At 45.6% G+C, this 27553-nt stretch overlaps 1 protein-coding gene across 1 annotated transcript in view; it reads right to left on the minus strand.

Moving 5' to 3' along the window:
- Window positions 1–938: 938 nt before the first annotated feature.
- The window catches only part of LOC123739457 (ceramide glucosyltransferase-B), a 37164-nt gene continuing 10549 nt past the window's right edge, over window positions 939–27553 (minus strand). Inside the window, exons 2-8 of the mRNA XM_045713778.1 lie at window positions 24573–24675; window positions 12834–12935; window positions 10213–10325; window positions 7359–7537; window positions 3591–3677; window positions 3035–3221; window positions 939–1355 (exon numbers count right to left, since the gene is read on the minus strand). Of these exons, the coding sequence (XP_045569734.1) occupies window positions 1101–1355; window positions 3035–3221; window positions 3591–3677; window positions 7359–7537; window positions 10213–10325; window positions 12834–12894 (882 nt within the window). The 5' untranslated portion in view covers window positions 12895–12935; window positions 24573–24675 and the 3' untranslated portion in view covers window positions 939–1100. The remainder of the gene's footprint in view (window positions 1356–3034; window positions 3222–3590; window positions 3678–7358; window positions 7538–10212; window positions 10326–12833; window positions 12936–24572; window positions 24676–27553) is intronic.

Raw genomic sequence — 27553 nt, forward strand, 5'->3', positions numbered from 1 at the left:
GGTTTCAGCCTAAACTCTTCTTCTGTTTAAATGACAGAACACTGACAGACCAGACAGTCAGAGGAACTCACGTTAAGATGAGGATTGGTTCAGGGGGTGAAGGGAGAACAGTGCGTCATACCGTAGGGTCAGGCTTTTGTTCCAGCCCTGCACTAACACACCCAAATCCGCTAATCATGGTCCAGACCAAAAAGTGTGTTAGTGCAGGGTTGTAATAAAAGCTTGCACAACCAGGAAGTAATTCTCCAGGAGCTCAGCAGGAGACTTCTGATGAGTAAGTACAGCTGTGATCTTATTGGCTCAGATAACTACAGATCAGCGTACCAGCACATGGCATGAAAACAAATCTGACCAGGGAACAAAATATTTAAAAAAACAGAGCAAAAGGGAATTCATAAATTACAGCTTTCAGTAGTTCTCATATTTAAAAAAATAAATAAAAACTAAAGAAGTGAGTGGAAAACGATATTATTCTAGTTAGTGCTGCTTGAGACTTAGCGATATTGTACCAACATATTAATGATAGCCTAGTGAAAACTTACGGTAGGAAGTACACGTCGTATCCCCAAAGCCTGGCTGAAGAGAGTCACGCTATTTACAAATGGCACCCTATTCCCTTTATAGGGCCCATAGGGGCTCTGGACAAAAGTAGTGCACTATATAGGGAATAGGGTGCATTTAGGACACAACCCTTCTCTCCCACAAAAGGCCCATTGGGCTCTGGTCAAAAGTAGTGCACTATATATAGGGAATAGGGTGCATTTGGGACACAACCTTTCTCTCCTGCCATGGGCCCGGTCTCCCCTATTGGAGAGTCGTCCAAGCAAGAGTTTTAAATTAAAACAGGAAAGATGAGCACCAGTAACATAAAGGATGAAAACATTTTTAACACAAAGGTTTAAAAACAGCCAACACTTTGGATGATTCCATAGCCGTTTTCTCCTTCTCAAATGTTACCATCTCTTTGGCCCGAGTCCCTAAATGGTACCTTATTCCTTATATAGTCCACTACTGTTGAGCAGAGCAGAAAGTACAGGCAAGTGTGGGCCCAGGTCAGAAAGTGCACTATGTAGGGAATAGGGTGCCATCCGGGACAAGGTTCAGTCTGTGTCTGGCATTGTCTCTGGTCCTTGGGGGTGACTGGACCCAGGGTATTGCCCCTGTAGGTGGGACTCATTGCAGGCGGCTATACGTCCAGGATCTCGTCGGCCGTACCCCGCATCGTAACCTGTAGCGCCCGTTCTCCAGCTGATGGTGGGGTCCCACAGGGCCGACAGGAAGATCTGGATGGTCATGGACTCTCTGATGAACCAGGCTACAGCGTAGTCCAGTTTGGAGAAGACAGGCGCACCGCCCTGTGAGATCAAATAAAGGAATATGTTTCTTTCCAGCTACAGCTTTATTCCCCATATGCTTTATTCCCCGTATGCTTTATTCCCCCATATGCTTTATTCCCCATATGCTTTATTCCCCGTGCTTTATTCTCCGTGCTTTATTCTCCGTGCTTTATTCCCCATATGCTTTATTCCCCATATGCTTTATTCCCCATATGCTTTATTCTCCGTGCTTTATTCCCCATATGCTTTATTCCCCATATGCTTTATTCCCCGTGCTTTATTCCCCGTGCTTTATTCTCCGTGCTTTATTCCCCATATGCTTTATTCCCCATATGCTTTATTCCCCAGATGCTATATTCCCCGTGCTTTATTCTCCGTGCTTTATTCCCCATATGCTTTATTCCCCGTGCTTTATTCCCCGTGCTTTATTCCCCGTGCTTTATTCCCCGTGCTTTATTCTCCGTGCTTTATTCCCCGTGCTTTATTCTCCGTGCTTTATTCCCCATATGCTTTATTCCCCATATGCTTTATTCCCCGTGCTTTATTCCCCGTGCTTTATTCTCCGTGCTTTATTCCCCATATGCTTTATTCCCCGTGCTTTATTCCCCGTGCTTTATTCCCCATATGCTTTATTCCCCGTGCTTTATTCCCGTGCTTTATTCCCCGTGCTTTATTCCCCGTGCTTTATTCTCCGTGCTTTATTCTCCGTGCTTTATTCCCCGTGCTTTATTCCCCATATGCTTTATTCCCCGTGCTTTATTCCCCGTGCTTTATTCCCCGTGCTTTATTCCCCGTGCTTTATTCCCCATATGCTTTATTCCCCGTGCTTTATTCCCCCGTGCTTTATTCTCCGTGCTTTATTCCCGTGCTTTATTCCCCGTGCTTTATTCTCCGTGCTTTATTCTCCGTGCTTTATTACCCGTGCTTTATTCCCCGTGCTTTATTCCCCATATGCTTTATTCCCCGTGCTTTATTCCCCGTGCTTTATTCTCCGTGCTTTATTCCCCGTGCTTTATTCCCCGTGCTTAATCCCGTGCTTTATTCCCCGTGCTTTATTCTCCGTGCTTTATTCCCCATATGCTTTATTCCCCGTGCTTTATTCCCCGTGCTTTATTCCCCGTGCTTTATTCTCCGTGCTTTATTCCCGTGCTTTATTCCCCATATGCTTTATTCCCGTGCTTTATTCCCCGTGCTTTATTCTCCGTGCTTTATTCTCCGTGCTTTATTCTCCGTGCTTTATTCCCCATATGCTTTATTCCCCGTGCTTTATTCCCCGTGCTTTATTCTCCGTGCTTTATTCCCCGTGCTTTATTCCCCGTGCTTTATTCCCCGTGCTTTATTCTCCATGTTTCTGTCTCAAGTTACAGGAAGTCGTCGCTACTCGAGTTTCTTCACTTTCAAACCTCTCTGGCTCTAGCTAGCACTGGGCTGCACAGATTAAGCGTGACAATGTGAAAGCAGCTATTGAGAGCCAGTATAGTAGTAGGAAGAGAGAGTACTCCATCCGGTACCTAAACCGGTCTGTGGACCCATCGAAGCTGGATGTAGTCAGAGATGAACCAGGCCAGACAGAGTGTGTGTGTGTGTGTGTACCTGAACTCCTCGAAGCTGGATGTAGTCAGAGATGAACCAGGCCAGACAGAGTGTGTGTGTGTGTGTGTGTGTGTGTGTGTGTGTGTGTGTGTGTGTGTGTGTACCTGAACTCCTCGGAGCTGGATGTAGTCAGAGATGAACCAGGCCAGACAGTGGCACATGAAGAAGACCATAATATCCCAGTGGAACACGTGATGCGCTGCCCAGCCAATGATCAGGCTGGCTACGAAACACTCTGAGATGGGCTCACAGATGGTGGCGGGGAGCATGTTGATACGCAGCTTGGCCCACCTGACAGGGAGGATCAGACACCATAGTAGAAACTGAAGAATTTCCCCCAAATGTAGCAGGTCAGTCAGTGGACTTCAAACAGGACTATTAAGATACTAATACAACAGCTAAATAAACATGTTGAAATAAACTACAACAATGTGTTGAACTCAGTTCCCAGAGACCCGCGGGCCCCTCCGGGAACTCAGTTCCCACAGACCCGCGGGGCCCCTCCGGGAACTCAGTTCCCACAGACCCGCGGGCCCCTCCGGGAACTCACTTTGACACCCCTGCTCTAGAACAATGGGTGTGTGTGTGTGTGAGACACTTTATACCTCTGGGTCTTCCACTGTGGGATATGGGGACAAACACAAAGCCCTGATGGCTTACCTGATCATGCGGGACTGGAACTGACCAATCGAATAGGACCCAGAGTTCTGCATGGCTACCTGCGTTGCCATGGAGAACTTCCATCCCCTGTGAGAAAAGGGAGGGACAAAGGAAACAGTGAGCCTTCAGTTAAAAAAAGGGGAAGTTAAGTTGCAATCACTCCCATTGATTGTTAGCTAGCAGTGGTTTGGGTTCAGTTAGCTAGCAGTGGTTTGGGTTCAGTTAGCTAGCAGTGGTTTGGGTTCAGTTAGCTAGCAGTGGTTTGGGTTCAGTTAGCTAGCAGTGGTTTGGGTTCAGTTAGCTAGCAGTGGTTTGGGTTCAGTTAGCTAGCAGTGGTTTGGGTTCAGTTAGCTAGCAGTGGTTTGGGTTCAGTTAGCTAGCAGTGGTTTGGGTTCAGTTAGCTAGCAGTGGTTTGGGTTCAGTTAGCTAGCAGTGGTTTGGGTTCAGTTAGCTAGCAGTGGTTTGGGTTCAGTTAGCTAGCAGTGGTTTGGGTTCAGTTAGCTAGCAGTGGTTTGGGTTCAGTTAGCTAGCAGTGGTTTGGGTTCAGTTAGCTAGCAGTGGTTTGGGTTCAGTTAGCTAGCAGTGGTTTGGGTTCAGTTAGCTAGCAGTGGTTTGGGTTCAGTTAGCTAGCAGTGGTTTGGGTTCAGTTAGCTAGCAGTGGTTTGGGTTCAGTTAGCTAGCAGTGGTTTGGGTTCAGTTAGCTAGCAGTGGTTTGGGTTCAGTTAGCTAGCAGTGGTTTGGGTTAAGTTAGCTAGCAGTGGTTTGGGTTCAGTTAGCTAGCAGTGGTTTGGGTTCAGTTAGCTAGCAGTGGTTTGGGTTCAGTTAGCTAGCAGTGGTTTGGGTTAAGTTAGCTAGCAGTGGTTTGGGTTAAGTTAGCTAGCAGTGGTTTGGGTTCAGTTAGCTAGCAGTGGTTTGGGTTCAGTTAGCTAGCAGTGGTTTGGGTTCAGTTAGCTAGCAGTGGTTTGGGTTCAGTTAGCTAACAGTGGTTTGGGTTCAGTTAGCTAGCAGTGGTTTGGGTTAAGTTAGCTAGCAGTGGTTTGGGTTAAGTTAGCTAGCAGTGGTTTGGGTTCAGTTAGCTAGCAGTGGTTTGGGTTCAGTTAGCTAGCAGTGGTTTGGGTTAAGTTAGCTAGCAGTGGTTTGGGTTAAGTTAGCTAGCAGTGGTTTGGGTTGAGTTAGCTAGCAGTGGTTTGGGTTAAGTTAGCTAGCAGTGGTTTGGGTCAAGTTAGCTAGCAGTGGTTTGGGTTCAGTTAGCTAGCAGTGGTTTGGGTTAAGTTAGCTAGCAGTGGTTTGGGTCAAGTTAGCTAGCAGTGGTTTGGGTCAAGTTAGCTAGCAGTGGTTTGGGTTCAGTTAGCTAGCAGTGGTTTGGGTTCAGTTAGCTAGCAGTGGTTTGGGTTCAGTTAGCTAGCAGTGGTTTGGGTTCAGTTAGCTAGCAGTGGTTTGGGTTCAGTTAGCTAGCAGTGGTTTGGGTCAAGTTAGCTAGCAGTGGTTTGGGTCAAGTTAGCTAGCAGTGGTTTGGGTCAAGTTAGCTAGCAGTGGTTTGGGTCAAGTTAGCTAGCAGTGGTTTGGGTCAAGTTAGCTAGCAGTGGTTTGGGTCAAGTTAGCTAGCAGTGGTTTGGGTCAAGTTAGCTAGCAGTGGTTTGGGTCAAGTTAGCTAGCAGTGGTTTGGGTCAAGTTAGCTAGCAGTGGTTTGGGTCAAGTTAGCTAGCAGTGGTTTGGGTCAAGTTAGCTAGCAGTGGTTTGGGTCAAGTTAGCTAGCAGTGGTTTGGGTCGAGTTAGCTAGCAGTGGTTTGGGTTAAGTTAGCTAGCAGTGGTTTGGGTCAAGTTAGCTAGCAGTGGTTTGGGTTCAGTTAGCTAGCAGTGGTTTGGGTTCAGTTAGCTAGCAGTGGTTTGGGTTCAGTTAGCTAGCAGTGGTTTGGGTTAAGTTAGCTAGCAGTGGTTTGGGTTAAGTTAGCTAGCAGTGGTTTGGGTTAAGTTAGCTAGCAGTGGTTTGGGTTCAGTTAGCTAGCAGTGGTTTGGGTTAAGTTAGCTAGCAGTGGTTTGGGTTCAGTTAGCTAGCAGTGGTTTGGGTTCAGTTAGCTAGCAGTGGTTTGGGTTAAGTTAGCTAGCAGTGGTTTGGGTTCAGTTAGCTAGCAGTGGTTTGGGTTCAGTTAGCTAGCAGTGGTTTGGGTTCAGTTAGCTAGCAGTGGTTTGGGTTCAGTTAGCTAGCAGTGGTTTGGGTTAAGTTAGCTAGCAGTGGTTTGGGTTAAGTTAGCTAGCAGTGGTTTGGGTTAAGTTAGCTAGCAGTGGTTTGGGTTAAGTTAGCTAGCAGTGGTTTGGGTCAAGTTAGCTAGCAGTGGTTTGGGTCAAGTTAGCTAGCAGTGGTTTGGGTTCAGTTAGCTAGCAGTGGTTTGGGTCAAGTTAGCTAGCAGTGGTTTGGGTCAAGTTAGCTAGCTGTGGTTTGGGTCAAGTTAGCTAGCAGTGGTTTGGGTCAAGTTAGCTAGCAGTGGTTTGGGTTCAGTTAGCTAGCAGTGGTTTGGGTTCAGTTAGCTAGCAGTGGTTTGGGTCAAGTTAGCTAGCAGTGGTTTGGGTCAAGTTAGCTAGCAGTGGTTTGGGTCAAGTTAGCTAGCAGTGGTTTGGGTTAAGTTAGCTAGCAGTGGTTTGGGTTAAGTTAGCTAGCAGTGGTTTGGGTTAAGTTAGCTAGCAGTGGTTTGGGTCAAGTTAGCTAGCAGTGGTTTGGGTCAAGTTAGCTAGCAGTGGTTTGGGTCAAGTTAGCTAGCAGTGGTTTGGGTCAAGTTAGCTAGCAGTGGTTTGGGTCAAGTTAGCTAGCAGTGGTTTGGGTCAAGTTAGCTAGCAGTGGTTTGGGTTAAGTTAGCTAGCAGTGGTTTGGGTTAAGTTAGCTAGCAGTGGTTTGGGTTCAGTTAGCTAGCAGTGGTTTGGGTTCAGTTAGCTAGCAGTGGTTTGGGTTAAGTTAGCTAGCAGTGGTTTGGGTTAAGTTAGCTAGCAGTGGTTTGGGTTAAGTTAGCTGGCGTTTCTAGTGTCGGTTTACAGAAAACCGACCGTGGATTACAGTTAGTCCTGGCCTATATTCAGCGTGAGGAACCAGCATCATGGTCTTCCCGTTTAACACCTATAGTAGGACCTGGACCATAGCCACACACATTTTTTTACTTCAGGGTAGCCCAATTGAGACCAGGGTCTGATTCCAATGGAAGCGCATCAATAAACCATACCACAGCACGATCAATTACTGATGTTTAGTGGCACAATAATCAATAAAACAGGCCACCGTGTTGGGGGAGGACTAGAAGGCAAAGATGTAAACAATAGAAATGAAATGGAAAACAAATATCAGGGAGTTCCCAGCGCCGACGCGCCAACTCCTCCCAGCGCCGACACGCCAACTCCTCCCAGCACCGACGCGCCAACTCCTCCCAGCGCCGACGCGCCAATTCCTCCCAGCGCCGACGCGCCAACTCCTCCCAGCAACTCCCCCAGCGCCGACGCGCCAACTCCCCCCAGCGCCGACGCGCCAACTCCCCCAGAGCCGACGCGCCAACTCCCCCCAGAGCCGACGCGCCAACTCCCCCCAGAGCCGACGCGCCAACTCCCCCAGAGCCGACGCGCGAACTCCCCCCAGCCCTGACGCGCCAAGTCCCCCAGCCCTGACGCGCCAAGTCCCCCCAGCCCTGACGCGCCAACTGCTCCCAGCAACTCCCCCCAGCCCTGACGCGCCAACTCTTCCCAGCAACTCCCCCAGCGCTAACATGGAAGATAAAGTAATGACTGCACCTGTCAGCGATGGCCTTCGCCATGAAGTAGTCCTCAGCGATGTATTGAGCGAAGGCGATCAGCCCTCCAGCCTGGTCCAGGATATCTTTCCTCATCAGACATGACATTCCGGTCACACACTTAATACCCGTCACGTTGGCTGAGATGTAGGAGCGCGGGTGGGACGTGCCAAAATACACCTGTTAGGAAAAGGAGGTAGATTACTGGTAGGACAGATTACTGATCATTTAGACAGGCCTAAGACCCCTAGACCAGGGAAAATCAACTCGATTCAGCCGGGGGACGATTTTCTTCTTGAGTGGATGGTCATTTGGCCAGATCATAATTACAAATATTTTGTAGACCGCAAATTGGTTGCAATGCGGCCAAACAGATATAATATTTAACCACTACATAATCAATCACATTACATTTGTATACAATCACAAACTCAGCAAAAAAAAGAAATGTCCCCCTTTTCAGGATGGCAACAACAACTGTCCGAGTTACACCAGGAACGCACAATCCCTCCATCAGTGCTCAGACTGTCTGCAATAGGCTGAGAGAGGCTGGACTGAGGGCTTGTATGCCTGTTGTAAGGCAGGTCCTCACCAGACATCACTGGCAACAACGTCGCCTATGGGCACAAACCCACCGTCACTGGACCAGACAGAACTGGCAAAAAGTGTCTCACCAGGGGTGATGGTCGGATTTGCGTTTATCGTCAAAGGAATTTGTGTTACACCGAGGCCTGTACTCTGGAGCAGGATCGATTTGGAGGTGCAGGGTCCGTCATGGTCTGGGGCGGTGTGTCACAGCATCATCAGATTGCCTGCAATGACAACAAGCTCAATCTCAACGCTGTACGTTACAGGGACATCCTCCTCCCTCATGTGGTACCCTTCCTGCAGGCTCATCCAGACATGGCCCTCCAGCATGACAATGCTGGAGGGCCATACTGCTCGTACTGCTCGTTCTGTGCGTGATTTCCTGCAAGACAGGAATATCAGTGTTCTGCCATGGCCAGCGAAGAGCCCGGATCTCAATCCCATTGAGCACGTCTGGGACCTGTTGGATCGGAGGGTGAGGGCTAGGGCCATTCCCCCAGAAATGTCTGGGAACTTGCAGGTGCCTTGGTGGAAGAGTGGGGTAACATCTCACAGCAAGAACTGGCAAATCTGGTGCAGTCCATGAGGAGGAGATGCACTGCAGTACTTAATGCAGCTGGTGGCCACACCAGATACTGACTGTTACTTTTAATTTTGACCCCCCCCCCACCCCACCCCACCCCTTTGTTCAGGGACACATTATTCCATTGCTGTTAGTCACATGTCTGTGGAACTTGTTCAGTTTATGTCTCAGTTGTTGAATCTTGTTATGTTCATACAAATATTTACACATGTTCAGTTTGCTGAAAATAAACACAGTTGACTGAGAGGACGTTTCTCTTTTTGCTGAGTTTATACGTCTCTATAATGCGTGGGACTAGTTTGGAAAATATTTTCAAATTCACTTGGAGCTGATTCGCTGGTGTTTTTACATCTCTCAAAAAAATATGTAAATATTTTTTCCCCCTCAGAAAACACAGGGAGCCAAATAAAATAAAAATCACCCGCAGGCCGCCAGTTGGGGAACCCTGCCCTAGAACCCTGCCCTAGAACCCTGCCCTAGAACCCTGCCCAAGTACACCTGACAAAAAAAAATACATATATAATACCAGTTAAAAGTTTAGACACATCTACTCATTCTAGGGTTTTTCTTTACTTTTACTATTTTCTAAAATTGTAGAATAATAGTGAAGACATCAAAACCATGAAATAACACATATGGAATCACGTAGTAACCCCCCAAAAAAAGTGTTAAAATCAAAATATAAGTTATATTTGAGATTCTTCAAAGTAGCCACCCTTTGTCTTGATGACAGCTTTGTACACACTCTTGGCTCTCTCTCAACCAGCTTAATGAGGTAGTTACCCGGAATGCATTTCAATAAACAGGTGTGCCTTGTTAAATGTTAATTAGTGTAATTTCGTTCCTCCTTAATGCATTTCAACCAATCAGTTGTGTTGTGACAAGGGGGTATACAGAAGATAGCCCTATTTGGTAAAATACCAAGTCCATATTATGGCAAGAACAGCTCAAATAAGCATAGAGAAATGACAGTCCATCATTACTTTAAGACATGAAGGTCAGTCAATCTATAACATTTCAAGAACTTTGAAAGTTTCTTCAAGTGCAGTAGCAAAAACCATCAAGCGTTATGATGAAACTGGCTCTCACGAGGACCGCCACAGGAAAGGAACCATTTAACTCAATTTTGTTTGTAGCTACGTCTTGTTCGGCCAGCGTTGTGACACAGCCCAGGATCGAACCAGGGTCTGTAGTAACGCCTCTAGCACTGAGATGAAGTGCCTTAAACCGCTGCGTCACTAAGGACTCTCACCTGTTCCAGTGAAGCCCTGTCTGTAAGGACTCTCACCTGTTCCAGTGAAGCCCTGTCTGTAAGGACTCTCACCTGTTCCAGTGAAGCCCTGTCTGTAAGGACTCTCACCTGTTCCAGTGAAGCCCTGTCTGTAAGGACTCTCACCTGTTCCAGTGAAGCCCTGTCTGTAAGGACTCTCACCTGTTCCAGTGAAGCCCTGTCTATAAGGACACTCACCTGTTGCAGTGAAGCCCTGTCTGTAAGGACTGTCACCTGTTCCAGTGAAGCCCTGTCTGTAAGGACTGTCACCTGTTCCAGTGAAGCCCTGTCTATAAGGACTCTCACCTGTTCCAGTGAAGCCCTGTCTATAAGGACTCTCACCTGTTCCAGTGAAGCCCTGTCTGTAAGGACACTCACCTGTTGCAGTGAAGCCCTGTCTATAAGGACTCTCACCTGTTCCAGTGTAGCAGCGAAGCCCTGTCTGTCGGCCACGTAGGGAAGGCCGTGGACTAGCCCCACCTTCTCCGTCATCTGATAGGCCATATCTGTCAGAGTGTCCGGTTTCACTGGCGAGGAAGAGGACAGGATTGGCCAATCAATCGTTGTCACCAAAAGCTTTTACAAAATCAGGCAATGGGATCTAAATGAACCCACCATGCTCAAAGTGTTTCATCCAACTACAGTATTTGAATCTAGAGGAATCAAATACAAACATGTTTGTAAGTAAAGCAATCAAAGCCTGATGATATACAGCTGAAGTGGGAAGTTTACATACACTGAGGTTGGAGTCATTAAAACTAGTTTTTCAACCACTTAACAAACTATAGTTTTGGCAAGTCGGTTAGAACATCTACTTTGAACATGACAAGTACTTTTTCCAACATGACAAGTAATTTTTCCAACAATTGTTTACAGACAGATTATTTCACTTATAATTCACTGTATCACAATTCCAGTGAGTCAGAAGTTTACATACACTAAGTTGACTGGTGCCTTTAAACAGCTTGGAGAATTCCAGAAAATGATGCCATTGCTTTAGAAGCTTCTGATAGGCTAATTGACATCATTTGAGTAAATTGGAGGTGTACCTGTGGATGTATTTCAAGGCCTACCTTCAAACTCAGTGCCTCTTTGCTTGACATCATGGGAAAATCTAAAGAAGTCAGCCAAGACCTCAGAAAAAAAAATTGTAGACCTCCACAAGTCTGGTTCATCCTTGGGAGCAATTTCCAAACGCCTGAAGGTACCACGTTCATCTGTACAAACAATAGTACGCAAGTATAAACACCATGGGACCACGCAGCCGCCATACCGCTCAGGAAGGAGACGTGTTCTGTCTCCTAGAGATGAACGTACTTTGGTGCGAAAAAGTGCAAATCAATCCCAGAACAGCAGCAAAGGACCTTGTGAAGATGCTGGAGGAAACAGGTACAAAAGTATCTATATCCACAGTAAAACGAGTCCTATATCTACATAACCTGAAAGGCCGCTCAGCAAGGAAGAAGCCACTGCTCCAAAACCGACATAAAAACGCCAGACTACGGTTTGCAACTGCACATGGGGGACAAAGATCGTACTTTTTGGAGAAATGTCCTCTAGTCTGATGAAACAAAAATAGAACTGTTTGGTCATAATGACCATCGTTATGTTTGGAGGAAAAAGGGACGAGGCTAGCAACCTGAAGAACACCATCCCAACCATGAAGCACGGGGGCGGCAGCATCATGTTGTGGGGGTGCTTTGCTGCAGGAGGGACTGGTGCACTTCACAAAATAGATGGCATCATGAGGATGGAAAATTATATGGATATATTGAAGCAACATCTCAAGACATCAGTCAGGAAGTTAAAGCTTGGTCGCAAATGGGTCTTCCAAATGAACAATGACCCCAAAAATAATTCCAAAGTTGTGGCAAAATGGCTTAAGGACAACAAAGTCAAGGAATTGGAGTGGCCATCACAAAGCCCTGACCTTAATCCTATAGAAAGATTGTGGGCAGAACTGAAAAAGCGTGTGCGAGCAAGGAGGCCTACAAACCTGACTCAGTTACACCAGCTCTGTCAAGAGGAATGGGCCAAAATTCACCCAACTTATTGTGGGAAGCTTGTGGAAGGCCCCCCAAAACGTTTGACCCAAGTTAAACAATTTAAAGGCAATGCTACCAAATACTAATTGAGTGTATGTAAACTTTCTGACCCACTGGGAATGTGATGAAATAAATAAAAGCTGAAATAAATCATTCTCTCTACTATTATTCTGACATTTCACATTCTTAAAATAAAGTGGTGATCCTAACTGACCTAAGACAGGGAATTTTTACTAGGATTAAATGCCAGGAATTGTGAAAAACTGAGTTTAAATGTATTTGGCTAAGGTGTATGTAAACTTCCGACTTCAACTGTAGGTTCAAGGTTCAAAACAAGAGCTGAATGGAACCTCCATTATCTGATGGGAAATACATCAGCCCTCAAGGGATAAGACACGCATCAGCCCTCAAGGGATAAGACACGCATCAGCCCTCAAGGGATAAGACACGCATCGGCCCTCAAGGGATAAGACAGGCATCGGCCCTCAAGGGATAAGACAGGCATCGGCCCTCAAGGGATAAGACAGGCATCGGCCCTCAAGGGATAAGACAGGCATCAGCCCTCAAGGGATAAGACAGGCATCAGCCCTCAAGGGATAAGACAGGCATCAGCCCTCAAGGGATAAGACAGGCATCAGCCCTCAAGGGATAAGACAGGCATCAGCCCTCAAGGGATAAGACAGGCATCAGCCCTCAAGGGATAAGACAGGCATCAGCCCTCAAGGGATAAGACAGGCATCAGCCCTCAAGGGATAAGACAGGCATCAGCCCTCAAGGGATAAGACAGGCATCAGCCCTCAAGGGATAAGACACGCATCAGCCCCTCAAGGGATAAGACACGCATCAGCCATAGTGATAAGAATGATGAAATTGGAGTAAGAATGCGTCCCAATGGCACCCTATTCCCTATGCAGTGCACTACTTTTGACCAGGGTAGTGCACTGCGTAGGGAATAGGGCGCCATTTGGGATACATTGTTTGGTTTCCTACCTCGTATTCCGCTGTCGCAGATCCACACCAGGCCATGCTTTGCCCCCTCATAACCCGGCATCAGGTTATTAATCTTGGGGTTGATGCCGACCTTCTTCCCTCCTGGAATGGAAACAAACAACGTCAGCTTTCTGGCCTGAGGTTGTCCTAGCCATAACGACTGTGTCACTGATCGCCATAACGACTGTGTCACTGATCGCCATAACGACTGTGTCACTGATCGCCATAACGACTGTATCACTGATCGTCAGAGACATTCTCTTACACCTGTATTCTTTCACTTCCATTTAAAGCAGAAATCCTTAAAAATGGGGAAACTTCTACTTCCTTTTGCAATATTAAAAACAAAAAGGAGTCACATCAAACAAAGAACACTGTCTTTTCCCCTCTGTCATCATTGCACACGCTACAGAAGGGCAGAATATGTACTGCAACTTTTGTTACCACGATGCAACAAAACAAAAGAAGGTGCTGGGGGGTGAACAGCTGTTTCCTGCTTTAGGATCTCACCTTACAGACAAATAGGATCGGGTCAGGATCGTCTGTTAACCTAAATGGCCACACCAAGCCGTTCAGTCTAACAGATGGGCAGAGAGTATAATGGACCACACCAAGCCGTTCAGTCTAACAGATGGGCAGAGAGTATAATGGACCACACCAAGCCGTTCAGTCTATCAGATGGGCAGAGAGTATAATGGACCACACCAAGCCGTTCAGTCTATCAGATGGGCAGAGAGTATAATGGACCACACCAAGCCGTTCAGTCTAACAGATGGGCAGAGAGTATAATGGACCACACCAAGCCGTTCAGTCTAACAGATGGGCAGAGAGTATAATGGACCACACCAAGCCGTTCAGTCTATCAGATGGGCAGAGAGTATAATGGACCACACCAAGCCGTTCAGTCTAACAGATGGGCAGAGAGTATAATGGACCACACCAAGCCGTTCAGTCTATCAGATGGGCAGAGAGTATAATGGACCACACCAAGCCGTTCAGTCTAACAGATGGGCAGAGAGTATAATGGACCACACCAAGCCGTTCAGTCTATCAGATGGGCAGAGAGTATAATGGACCACACCAAGCCGTTCAGTCTAACAGATGGGCAGAGAGTATAATGGACCACACCAAGCCGTTCAGTCTAACAGATGGGCAGAGAGTATAATGGACCACACCAAGCCGTTCAGTCTATCAGATGGGCAGAGAGTATAATGGACCACACCAAGCCGTTCAGTCTATCAGATGGGCAGAGAGTATAATGGACCACACCAAGCCGTTCAGTCTATCAGATGGGCAGAGAGTATAATGGACCACACCAAGCCGTTCAGTCTAACAGATGGGCAGAGAGTATAATGGACCACACCAAGCCGTTCAGTCTATCAGATGGGCAGAGAGTATAATGGACCACACCAAGCCGTTCAGTCTATCAGATGGGCAGAGAGTATAATGGGCCACACCAAGCCGTTCAGTCTAACAGATGGGCAGAGAGTATAATGGACCACACCAAGCCGTTCAGTCTAACAGATGGGCAGAGAGTATAATGGACCACACCAAGCCGTTCAGTCTATCAGATGGGCAGAGAGTATAATGGGCCACACCAAGCCGTTCAGTCTAACAGATGGGCAGAGAGTATAATGGACCACACCAAGCCGTTCAGTCTAACAGATGGGCAGAGAGTATAATGGACCACACCAAGCCGTTCAGTCTAACAGATGGGCAGAGAGTATAATGAACCACACCAAGCCGTTCAGTCTATCAGATGGGCAGAGAGTATAATGGACCACACCAAGCCGTTCAGTCTATCAGATGGGCAGAGAGTATAATGGACCACACCAAGCCGTTCAGTCTAACAGATGGGCAGAGAGTATAATGGACCACACCAAGCCGTTCAGTCTATCAGATGGGCAGAGAGTATAATGGACCACACCAAGCCGTTCAGTCTAACAGATGGGCAGAGAGTATAATGGCCACACCAAGCCGTTCAGTCTAACAGATGGGCAGAGAGTATAATGGACCACACCAAGCCGTTCAGTCTAACAGATGGGCAGAGAGTATAATGGACCACACCAAGCCGTTCAGTCTATCAGATGGGCAGAGAGTATAATGGACCACACCAAGCCGTTCAGTCTAACAGATGTGCAGAGAGTATAATGGCCACACCAAGCCGTTCAGTCTATCAGATGGGCAGAGAGTATAATGGACCACACCAAGCCGTTCAGTCTAACAGATGGGCAGAGAGTATAATGGACCACACCAAGCCGTTCAGTCTATCAGATGGGCAGAGAGTATAATGGACCACACCAAGCCGTTCAGTCTAACAGATGGGCAGAGAGTATAATGGACCACACCAAGCCGTTCAGTCTATCAGATGGGCAGAGAGTATAATGGACCACACCAAGCCGTTCAGTCTATCAGATGGGCAGAGAGTATAATGGACCACACCAAGCCGTTCAGTCTAACAGATGGGCAGAGAGTATAATGGACCACACCAAGCCGTTCAGTCTATCAGATGGGCAGAGAGTATAATGGACCACACCAAGCCGTTCAGTCTAACAGATGGGCAGAGAGTATAATGGACCACACCAAGCCGTTCAGTCTATCAGATGGGCAGAGAGTATAATGGACCACACCAAGCCGTTCAGTCTAACAGATGGGCAGAGAGTATAATGGACCACACCAAGCCGTTCAGTCTATCAGATGGACAGAGAGTATAATGGACCACACCAAGCCGTTCAGTCTATCAGATGGACAGAGAGTATAATGGACCACACCAAGCCGTTCAGTCTAACAGATGGGCAGAGAGTATAATGGACCACACCAAGCCGTTCAGTCTATCAGATGGGCAGAGAGTATAATGGACCACACCAAGCCGTTCAGTCTATCAGATGGGCAGAGAGTATAATGGACCACACCAAGCCGTTCAGTCTAACAGATGGACAGAGAGTATAATGGACCACACCAAGCCGTTCAGTCTATCAGATGGACAGAGAGTATAATGGACCACACCAAGCCGTTCAGTCTAACAGATGGGCAGAGAGTATAATGGACCACACCAAGCCGTTCAGTCTATCAGATGGACAGAGAGTATAATATAGGTCACATTTTCCAACCCTTTAAAAAGCAACAAATCCCTTTAAAAACAGCCTGTGTGGCATCAACATGAGTCAGAAACATTTATTCTAGTGTCAAAATACACTAAAGTGTAAATAGGATATTTTTGGTCATGAAGTCAGTCTTCCCTGTGGCTCAGTTGGTAGAGCATGGTGTTTGCAACACCAGCATGGTGTGTGCAACGCCAGGGTTGTGGGTTCGATTCCCACGGGGGGCCAGTACAACAACAACAACAAAAATGCATGTATTCACTACTGTAAGTCGCTCTGGATAAGAGCGTCTGCTAAATGACTAAAATGTAAATGTGAAAAAATGGTACAAAACATCTGTGCGTCACAACGGGTAAATGAAAGGTTGGGGTTTTATTTGTCCATTTGCTCACTAACATGGAGTGAACAGCTGCGGCGTTGCTCTCTATCCAATAGACGGTGAGAAAGACCTGCTCACCAGCACTGACTTTGTTTACATAAGATAACACGTCGTCACTAGGGTTGCACATTTTGGGCAATATGCAGAGGTGGAAACTTTCCGTGGGAATTAATGGGAATTAAAAGAAATATACGCAAATTAATATTAATACTATTTAAAATGTAGATTTTTTTTTTGCATTGGATATATTTTCCATATCATATGGAAACGGAAACAGAAAACTTTTACCTTATCATAAGTAGACATAATTGCAAACGATTAAATCCTTCCAATATAAATTTTAAAAAACAATTGAGTTACGAATGTAACTTTAATTAAATGAGTTGACTCTTCACATGGGATGATTTCACTGAACAACAACTGAAAGGGAATATTGAATGATCCCCAATGATCCATCGCATCTCCCAAAAAACGTTTTCAACATACATCTGTAAAATGATAGTCTAGAAACTAAAGCTTTGGTTGTCTTCTTCTCAGGCTTCCATCTCTTCTCCCTGGACCTCCTCAATGTCCACCTCTTGAACATCAGACTCTGAGGCCTCATCTTCACTGTCACTTTCCAACCTTGTTGAGGATGGCTCGTTGTCAGGCTCAAAAAGCCTCAAATTCGCCCGGATAGACAATTTGTCAACCCTTGTATTGGTCAGCCTGTTGCGTGCTTTGGTGTGTGTTCCCAAACAAGGACCAGTTGCCCTCTGAGGTGGCTGATGTTGGTGGGATTTGGAAGATGATGGAGGCAACCGGGGAAAGAGCCTCAGATCCACAAAGTCCCTTCCACCAGGTGGCTGATGAGATATGTTGGCACGACTGCCATACCGCATCTCCATCCCAAAGCCCTTGCTTGGAAGTGTACTTCGCCAGACTGCCCAGAACCTTTCCCTCATCCAGGCCAAGGTGGCGAGACACGGTAGTGATGACACCATAGGCCTTGTTGATCTCTGCACCAGACAGGATGCTCTTACCAGCATACTTGAGGTCCAACATGTACCCTGCGGGCGTGTATGGGCTTCAGGCAGACGTCTTCGCGCTTTTTGATGCATTTCAGAACTGCAGTTTCCTCTGCCTGGAGCAACAGTGAAGTGGGCAGGGCTGTACGGATTTCTTCTCTTATATCTGCAAACAGTCTGAACATCAGACAGGATGGCGTTGTCTCCCTCAATCCGTGCAATGGCTACTGCTTTGGTTTCAGGAGTTTCAGGCTGCTTACCACTCTCTCTCAAAATACATTTTACATTTTAGTCATTTAGCAGACGCTCTTATCCAGAGTTACTTACAGTAGTGAATATATACACATTTCATTTCATGCATATTATTATTTATATTTTTTGTACTTTTTTGTAAATACATCATCCAGGAGGATCCTCTTGATGGGGCTGTCCATATCGGCAGACTGTGATACGGCCATTTCTTGGAGAGACTCCTTCCCCTCCAGGAGACTGTCAGACATGATGACAACACCACCCCAACGGGTGTTGCTGGGCAGCTTCAATGTGGTGCTCTTATTCTTCTCACTTTGCTTGGTGAGGTAGATTGCTGCTATAACTTGATGACCCTTCACATACCTAACCATTTCCTTGGCTCTCTTGTTGAGTGTATCCATTGTTTTCAGTGCCATGATGTTCTTGAGGAGCAGATTCAATGCATGAGCAGCACAGCCAATGGGTGTGATGTGAAGGGTAGGACTCCTCCACTTTATACCAAGCAGCCTTCATGTTCACAGCATTGTCTGTCACCAGTGCAAATACCTTCTGTGGTCCAAGGTCATTGATGACTGCCTTCAGCTCATCTGCAATGTAGAGACCGGTGTGTCTGTTGTCCCTTGTGTCTGTGCTCTTGTAGAATACTGGTTGAGGGGTGGAGTTGATGTAGTTAATTATTCCTTGCCCACAAACATTCGACCATCCATCAGAGATGATTGCAATACAGTCTGCTTTCTCTATGATTTTCTTGACCTTCACTTGAACTCTGTTGAACTCTGCATCCAGCAAATGAGTAGATAAAGCCTGTCTGGTTGGAGGGGTGTATGCTGGGCGAAGAACATTCAGAAATCTCTTCCAATACACATTGCCTGTGAGCATCAGAGGTGAACCAGTTGCATACACAGCTCGAGCAAGACATTCATCAGCATTTCTCTGACTGCGTTCCTCCATTGTCAAAACAACTTCTGATTCCAGGAGGACCATGAGCTGTTGCTATAGATACTGTGTCTGATTGATCATTTTCACCTCCAATAGAAGTAGAGGGACTTTAGTCAGAGGTTGCTTGTTGTGAGCGCTGAGGGAACTTTATGCACTTGGCCAAATGATTCTGCATCTTTGTTGCATTCTTCACATATGATTGGGCACAGTATTTGCAAATGTACACAGCTTTTCCTTCTACATTAGCTGCAGTGAAATGCCCGTGGCATTTTCCTGTAAAGATTATTTAAAAAAATGAGTAAAAAAATTAAATAAAAATTCATGTACAGATAAATAGTTAAGCAGTTAGAATAAACAACTCCATTTGAAATGAAACATGTATGGAAACAGGTGAATTAACACTCCTCAGTTAGCAGGCTCAAGCAAGTTAAAACCCACATGGTAGCAAAAACAAGCAAGCAGAAATTGTTGACAAGTTAGAAATGATTTAAACACACTTTGCTGTAGGCTACTATTTACTAGTTAACAAAAAAATCTTGAGTTATGTTAGATTCATTCTGGGGATTTTAAGGACATGAAACACACTGCACACGGCATTCGGAAAGTACTCAGACTACTTCCCTTTTTCCACATTTTGTTACATCACAGACTTATTCTGAAGAAAATTTAAAAAAAATCCTCAATCTACACAGATTTCCCCATAATGACAAAGTGAAAACAAGTTTTTAGAAATGTTTGCACATGTAAAAATAAAAAAACTGAAATACCTTATTTACATAAGTATTCAGACACTTTGCTATGAGACTGGAAATTGAGCTCAGGTACATCTGGATTTCCATTGATCATCCTTAAGATGTTTCTACAACTTGGTGTCCACCTGAGGTAAATTAAATTGACTGGACATAATTGGAAAGGAACACACCTGTCTATATAAAAGGTCCCACAGTTGACAGTGCATGTCAGAGCAAAAACCAAGCCATGAGGTAGAAGGAATTGTCAGTGGAGCTCAGAGACAGGATTGTGTTGAGGCACAGATCTGTGGAAGGGTACCAAAACATTTCTGCAGCATTGAAGCTCCCCAAGAACACAGTGTCATCCATCATTCTTAAAATTGAAGAAGTTTGGAACCACCAAGACTCTTCCTAGAGCTGGCCGCCCGGCCAAACTGAGCAATCGTAAGAGAAGGGCCTTGGTCAGGGAGGTGACCGAGAACCCGGTGGTCACTCGGACTGTGGAGATGGGAGAACCTTCCAGAAGCACAATCATCTCTGCAGCACTCCATGAATCAGGCCTTTATAGTAGAGTGGCCAGATGGAAGCCACTCCTCAGTAAAAGGCACATGACAGCCCACTTGGAGTTTGGCAAAAGGCACCTAAAGGACTCTCAGACCATGAGAAATAAGATTCTCTGGTCTGATGAAACCAAGATTGAACTCTTTAGCCTGAATGTCAAGCGTCACGTCTAGAGGAAACCTGGCACCATCCCTACGGTGAAACATGGTGGTGGCAGCATCATGCTATGGGGATGTTTTTCAGCGGCAGGGACTGGGAGACTAGTCAGGATCGAGGGAAAGATGAACAGAGCGAAGTACAGAGAGATTCTTGATGAAAACCTGCTCCAGAGCGTTCAGGACCTTCCAACAGGACAACAACCCTAAGCACACAGCCAAGACAACGCAGGAGTGGCTTCGGGACAAGTCTCTGAATGTCCTTGAGTGGCCTAGCCAGAGCCCGGACTTGAACCCGATCGAACATCTCTGGTGAGACCTGAAAATAGCTGTGCAGCGACGCTCCCCATCCAACCTGACAGAGAGGATCTGCAGAGAAGAATGGGAGAAACTACCCAAATACAGGTGTTGCCAAGCTTGTAGCGTCATACCCAAGAAGACTCCAGGCTGTAATCGTTGCCAAAGATGCTTCAACAAAGTACTGAGTAAAGGGTCTGAATATTTACACTACCGTTCAAAAGTTTGGGGTCACTTAGAAAATGTCCTTGTTTTTGAAAGGAACATATTCTTGTCCATTAAAATAACATCAAATTGATCAGAAATACAGCGTAGACATTGTTAATGTTGTAAACGACCATTGTAGCTGGAAACGGCAGATTCTTTTTAATGGAATATCTACATAGGCGTACAGAGGCCCATTATCAGCAACCATCACTCCTGTGTTCCAATGGCACGTTGTGTTAGCTAATCCAAGTTGATCATTTTAAAAGGCTAATTTATCATTAGAAACCCCTTTTGCAATTATGTTAGCACAGCTGAAAACTGTTGTTCTGATTAAAGAAGCTATAAAACTGGCCTTCTTTAGACTAGTGGACTATCTGGTTCGGGCTGTTTTTTCATGGTTCGGGCCCCTTAGTTCCAGTGAAGGGAAAGCTTAACACTACAGCACACAATGACATTCTAGACGATTCTGTGCTTCCAACTTTGTGGCAACAGTTTGGGGAAGGCCCTTTCCTGTTTCAGTATGACAATGCCCCCGTGCACAAAGCGAGGTCCATACAGAAATGGTTTGTCGAGATCAGTGAGGAAGAACTTGACTGGCCTGCACAGAGCCCTGACCTCAACCTCATCTAACACTTTTGGAATGAATTGGATTGCTGACTGCGAGCCAGGCCTAATCGCCCAACATCACTAATGCTCTTGTGGCTGAGAAGAAGCAAGTCCCTGCAGCAATGTTCCAACATCTAGTAGAAAGTCTTCCCAGAAGAGTGGAGGCTGTTTTAGCAGCAAAGGGAGGACCATATCCATATTAATGACCATGACTTTGGAATGAGATGTTCGACAAGCAGGTGTCCACATACTTTTGTTAACGTAGTGTAGGCTTCCATGTGTAGTGTCTTATGGGGGACAAACATCATACAGCACACTAGAGAGAGGCCTCAACAGATGCTGCTAATGAGCTAGAATCAATAGCTTCTCCCAACGGCCTCACACACACACACACACACACACACACACACACACACACACACACACACACACACGGCCTCACACACACACACGGCCTCACACACACACACACACACACACACACACACACGGCTTATTTATGGAATAGGGTGACATACTACACAGCTTATGTATGGAATAGGGTGACATACTACACAGCTTATGTATGGAATAGGGTGACATACTACACAGCTTATGTAGGGAATAGGGTGACATACTACACAGCTTATGTATGGAATAGGGTGACATACTACACAGCTTATGTATGGAATAGGGTGACACACTACACACATCTTATGTATGGAATAGGGTGACATAATACACACACACACAGCTTATGTATGGAATAGGGTGACACACTACACACATCTTATGTATGGAATAGGGTGACATACTACACAGCTTATGTATGGAATAGGGTGACATACTACACACACACACACATCTTATGTATGGAATAGGGTGACATACTACACACACACACACATCTTATGTATGGAATAGGGTGACATACTACACACACACACACATCTTATGTATGGAATAGGGTGACATACTACACACACACACACATCTTATGTATGGAATAGGGTGACATACTACACACACACACACACACACACACATCTTATGTATGGAATAGGGTGACATACTACACACACACACACATCTTATGTATGGAATAGGGTGACATACTACACACACACACATCTTATGTATGGAATAGGGTGACATACTACACACACACATCTTATGTATGGAATAGGGTGACATACTACACACACACACACACACATCTTATGTATGGAATAGGGTGACATACTACACACACACATCTTATGTATGGAATAGGGTGACATACCACACACACATCTTATGTATGGAATAGGGTGACATACTACACACACACATCTTATGTATGGAATAGGGTGACATACTACACATCTTATGTATGGAATAGGGTGACATACTACACACACACATCTTATGTATGGAATAGGGTGACATACTACACACACACACATCTTATGTATGGAATAGGGTGACATACTACACATCTTATGTATGGAATAGGGTGACATACTACACAGCTTATGTATGGAATAGGGTGACACACTACACACATCTTATGTATGGAATAGGGTGACATACTACACAGCTTATGTATGGAATAGGGTGACATACTACACACACACACACATCTTATGTATGGAATAGGGTGACATACTACACACACACACACATCTTATGTATGGAATAGGGTGACATACTACACACACACACATCTTATGTATGGAATAGGGTGACATACTACACACACACATCTTATGTATGGAATAGGGTGACATACTACACACACACACACACACATCTTATGTATGGAATAGGGTGACATACTACACACACACATCTTATGTATGGAATAGGGTGACATACCACACACACATCTTATGTATGGAATAGGGTGACATACTACACACACACATCTTATGTATGGAATAGGGTGACATACTACACATCTTATGTATGGAATAGGGTGACATACTACACACACACATCTTATGTATGGAATAGGGTGACATACTACACACACACACATCTTATGTATGGAATAGGGTGACATACTACACATCTTATGTATGGAATAGGGTGACATACTACACAGCTTATGTATGGAATAGGGTGACACACTACACACATCTTATGTATGGAATAGGGTGACATACTACACAGCTTATGTATGGAATAGGGTGACATACTACACACACACACACATCTTATGTATGGAATAGGGTGACATACTACACACACACACACATCTTATGTATGGAATAGGGTGACATACTACACACACACACACATCTTATGTATGGAATAGGGTGACATACTACACACACACACACATCTTATGTATGGAATAGGGTGACATACTACACACACACACACATCTTATGTATGGAATAGGGTGACATACTACACACACACACACACACACATCTTATGTATGGAATAGGGTGACATACTACACACACATCTTATTTATGGAATAGGGTGACATACTACACACACACACATCTTATGTATGGAATAGGGTGACATACTACACACACACACATCTTATGTATGGAATAGGGTGACATACTACACACACACATCTTATGTATGGAATAGGGTGACATACTACACACACACACACACACACATCTTATGTATGGAATAGGGTGACATACTACACACACACATCTTATGTATGGAATAGGGTGACATACCACACACACATCTTATGTATGGAATAGGGTGACATACTACACACACACATCTTATGTATGGAATAGGGTGACATACTACACATCTTATGTATGGAATAGGGTGACATACTACACACACACACACACATCTTATGTATGGAATAGGGTGACATACTACACACACACACATCTTATGTATGGAATAGGGTGACATACTACACATCTTATGTATGGAATAGGGTGACATACTACACACACACACATCTTATGTATGGAATAGGGTGACATACTACACACACACATCTTATGTATGGAATAGGGTGACATACTACACACACACATCTTATGTATGGAATAGGGTGACATACTACACACACACATCTTATGTATGGAATAGGGTGACATACTACACACACATCTTATGTATGGAATAGGGTGACATACTACACACACACATCTTATGTATGGAATAGGGTGACATACTACACACACATCTTATTTATGGAATAGGGTGACATACTACACACACATCTTATTTATGGAATAGGGTGACATACTACACACACACACACATCTTATGTATGGAATAGGGTGACATACTACACACACACACATCTTATGTATGGAATAGGGTGACATTTTGGCCTCTATAATCCAATAACACACATTTTGAAATCATTTTTATTTATTTATAGACTAGTCTACCTTGGAATCAATGTATAAAACTGTTAATACCAACAGGTTCCCCACTTCAATACTACACATAAACACATTTATTAGACAGATTGTAGAAATGTCAGAAACATGAATATTAATGAACAGTTTCTTCTAATTATACATCAAGTCAAGCTCTTACCGATAAACAACCTAGCATCTACGTTGGGATATTTGCCCAGGAGCTTTTTACACACATCAACGGCTGGGTCGTCATAGTCCTGAATACACAGCAGGATCTCATACTGGGGAGAGAAACAGAGAGACAGAAACGTTAGTCCAATACTGTAAAAGAGAATAAGTCACGGACACCCTTAACAGAGACATCTGAAGAGACACACCGGCCCCGAGCCTCCTGGAGGGACACACCGGCCCCGAGCCTCCTGGAGGGACACACCGGCCCCGAGCCTCCTGGAGGGACACACCGGCCCCGAGCCTCCTGGAGGGACACACCGGCCCCGAGCCTCCTGGAGGGACACACCGGCCCCGAGCCTCCTGGAGGGACACACCGGCCCCGAGCCTCCTGGAGGGACACACCGGCCCCGAGCCTCCTGGAGGGACACACCGGCCCCGAGCCTCCTGGAGGGACACACCGGCCCGAGCCGCCTCCGGACACACCGGCCCGAGCCGCCTCCGGACACACCGGCCCGAGCCGCCTCCGGACACACCGGCCCGAGCCGCCTCCGCACACACCGGCCCGAGCCGCCTCCGCACACACCGGCCCGAGCCGCCTCCGCACACACCGGCCCGAGCCGCCTCACAATTGGCCCAGCGCCGTCCGGGTTAGGGGAAGGTTTGGCCGGAGGGCTTTCCTTGGCTAATCGCGTTCTAGCGACACCTTGTGGCGGGACATCGGTCGTCAGTCAAATGGTGTTTCCTCCAACACATTAATGCCGCTGGCTTCCGGGTTAACCTCTATGGGCTAGGTGGGACGCTAGCGTGCCACCCGTGGTGCACTCCATCAACAGCAGGTGCATTTCAAGAGCGGCAAATTTGAATCCAAATAAATGTCCAAATTCAAATTTTTCAAACATACAACTATTTTACACCCTTTGAAAGATCAACATCTCCTTAATCTAACCACGTTTTACGATTTCAAAAAGGTTTTACGGCGAAAGCATAAATTTAGAGTATGTTAGGACAGTACATTTACAAGAGTTGTGTGTAATGTTTTGTCAATTCAAAGACAGGGTCACCAAAACCATAAAACCAGCTAAAATGATGCACTAACCTTTTACAATCTCCATCAGATGACACTCCTAGGACATTATGTTAGACAATGCATGCATTTTTAGTTCTATCAAGTTCATATTTATATCCAAAAACAGCGTTTTACTATGGCATTGATGTTGAGGAAATCGTTTCCCTCCAATAACCGGCAGTCAAGTCAGCGTCACAAATTAAATAATTAAAATTAGAAAACATTGGTAAAATATTATATTGTCATTTAAATAATTATAGATTTACATCTCTTGAACGCAATCAACTTGCCAGATTTAAAAATAACCTTACTGGGAAATCACACTTTGCAATAATCTGAGCACTGCGCCCAGAAAAATACGCGTTCGCGATACAGACTAGACGTCATGTTGGGGAGATCTAAAATCTAAAATACTATGTAAATAATCCATTACCTTTGATTCTCTTCATCAGATGTCACTTCCAGGTATCACAGGTCCATAACGAATGTAGTTTTGTTCAAAAAAGCTCATCATTTATGTCCAAAAATCTCCGTCTTGTTAGCACATGATCTAAGCCAGCCGGACTTTCGTCATGAACGAGGGAAAAAAATATATTTACGTTCGTTCAAACATGTCAAACGTTGTATAGCATAAATCATTAGGGCCTTTTTAACCAGAACATGAATAATATTCAAGGTGGACGAATGCATACTCTTTATAACGTATTGGAACGAGGGTACCCAACATGAACTCGCGCGCCAGGTGTCTAATGGGACATCATCGTTACATGGCTCTTGTTCGGTCAGATCTCCCTCCAGAAGACTCAAAACACTTTGTAAAGGCTGGTGACATCTAGTGGAAGCAATAGGAAGTGCCAAAATATTCCTCAGCCCCTGTGTTTTTCAATGGGATAGGTTTAAAGGCAATACAACACATCAGGTATCCACTTCCTGTCAGAAAATGTCTCAGGGTTTTGCCTGCCAAATGAGTTCTGTTATACTCACAGACACCATTCAAACAGTTTTAGAAAATTTAGGGTGTTTTCTATCCATATGTAATAAGTATATGCATATTCTAGTTACTGGGTAGGAGTGGTAACCAGATTAAATCGGGTATGTTTTTTTATCCAGCCGTGTCAATACTGCCCCCTAGCCCTAACAGGTTAAGCGAGCTGTGTTTTAAGAAGCAGTGCGGCTTGGCGAAACATGTTTCGGGCCTCAGCTGCCATGTTATTACCCCGGTCTGGTTAACGGGCCTCCTCATACTGACAGCTGCCATGTTATTACCCCGGTCTGGTTAACGGGCCTCCTCATACTGACAGCTGCCATGTTATTACCCCGGTCTGGTTAACGGGCCTCCTCATACTGACAGCTGCCATGTTATTACCCCGGTCTGGTTAACGGGCCTCCTCATACTGACAGCTGCCATGTTATTACCCCGGTCTGGTTAACGGGCCTCCTCATACTGACAGCTGCCATGTTATTACCCCGGTCTGGTTAACGGGCCTCCTCATACTGACAGCTGCCATGTTATTACCCCGGTCTGGTTAACGGGCCTCCTCATACTGACAGCTGCCATGTTATTACCCCGGTCTGGTTAACGGGCCTCCTCATACTGACAGCTGCCATGTTATTACCCCGGTCTGGTTAACGGGCCTCCTCATACTGACAGCTGCCATGTTATTACCCCGGTCTGGTTAACGGGCCTCCTCATACTGACAGCTGCCATGTTATTACCCCGGTCTGGTTAACGGGCCTCCTCATACTGACAGCTGCCATGTTATTACCCCGGTCTGGTTAACGGGCCTCCTCATACTGACAGCTGCCATGTTATTACCCCGGTCTGGTTAACGGGCCTCCTCATACTGACAGCTGCCATGTTATTACCCCGGTCTGGTTAACGGGCCTCCTCATACTGACAGCTGCCATGTTACTACCCCGGT

This window comes from Salmo salar, unplaced genomic scaffold, assembly GCF_905237065.1.
Source record: "Salmo salar unplaced genomic scaffold, Ssal_v3.1, whole genome shotgun sequence".
In the NCBI taxonomy this organism is placed as follows: domain Eukaryota; kingdom Metazoa; phylum Chordata; class Actinopteri; order Salmoniformes; family Salmonidae; genus Salmo; species Salmo salar.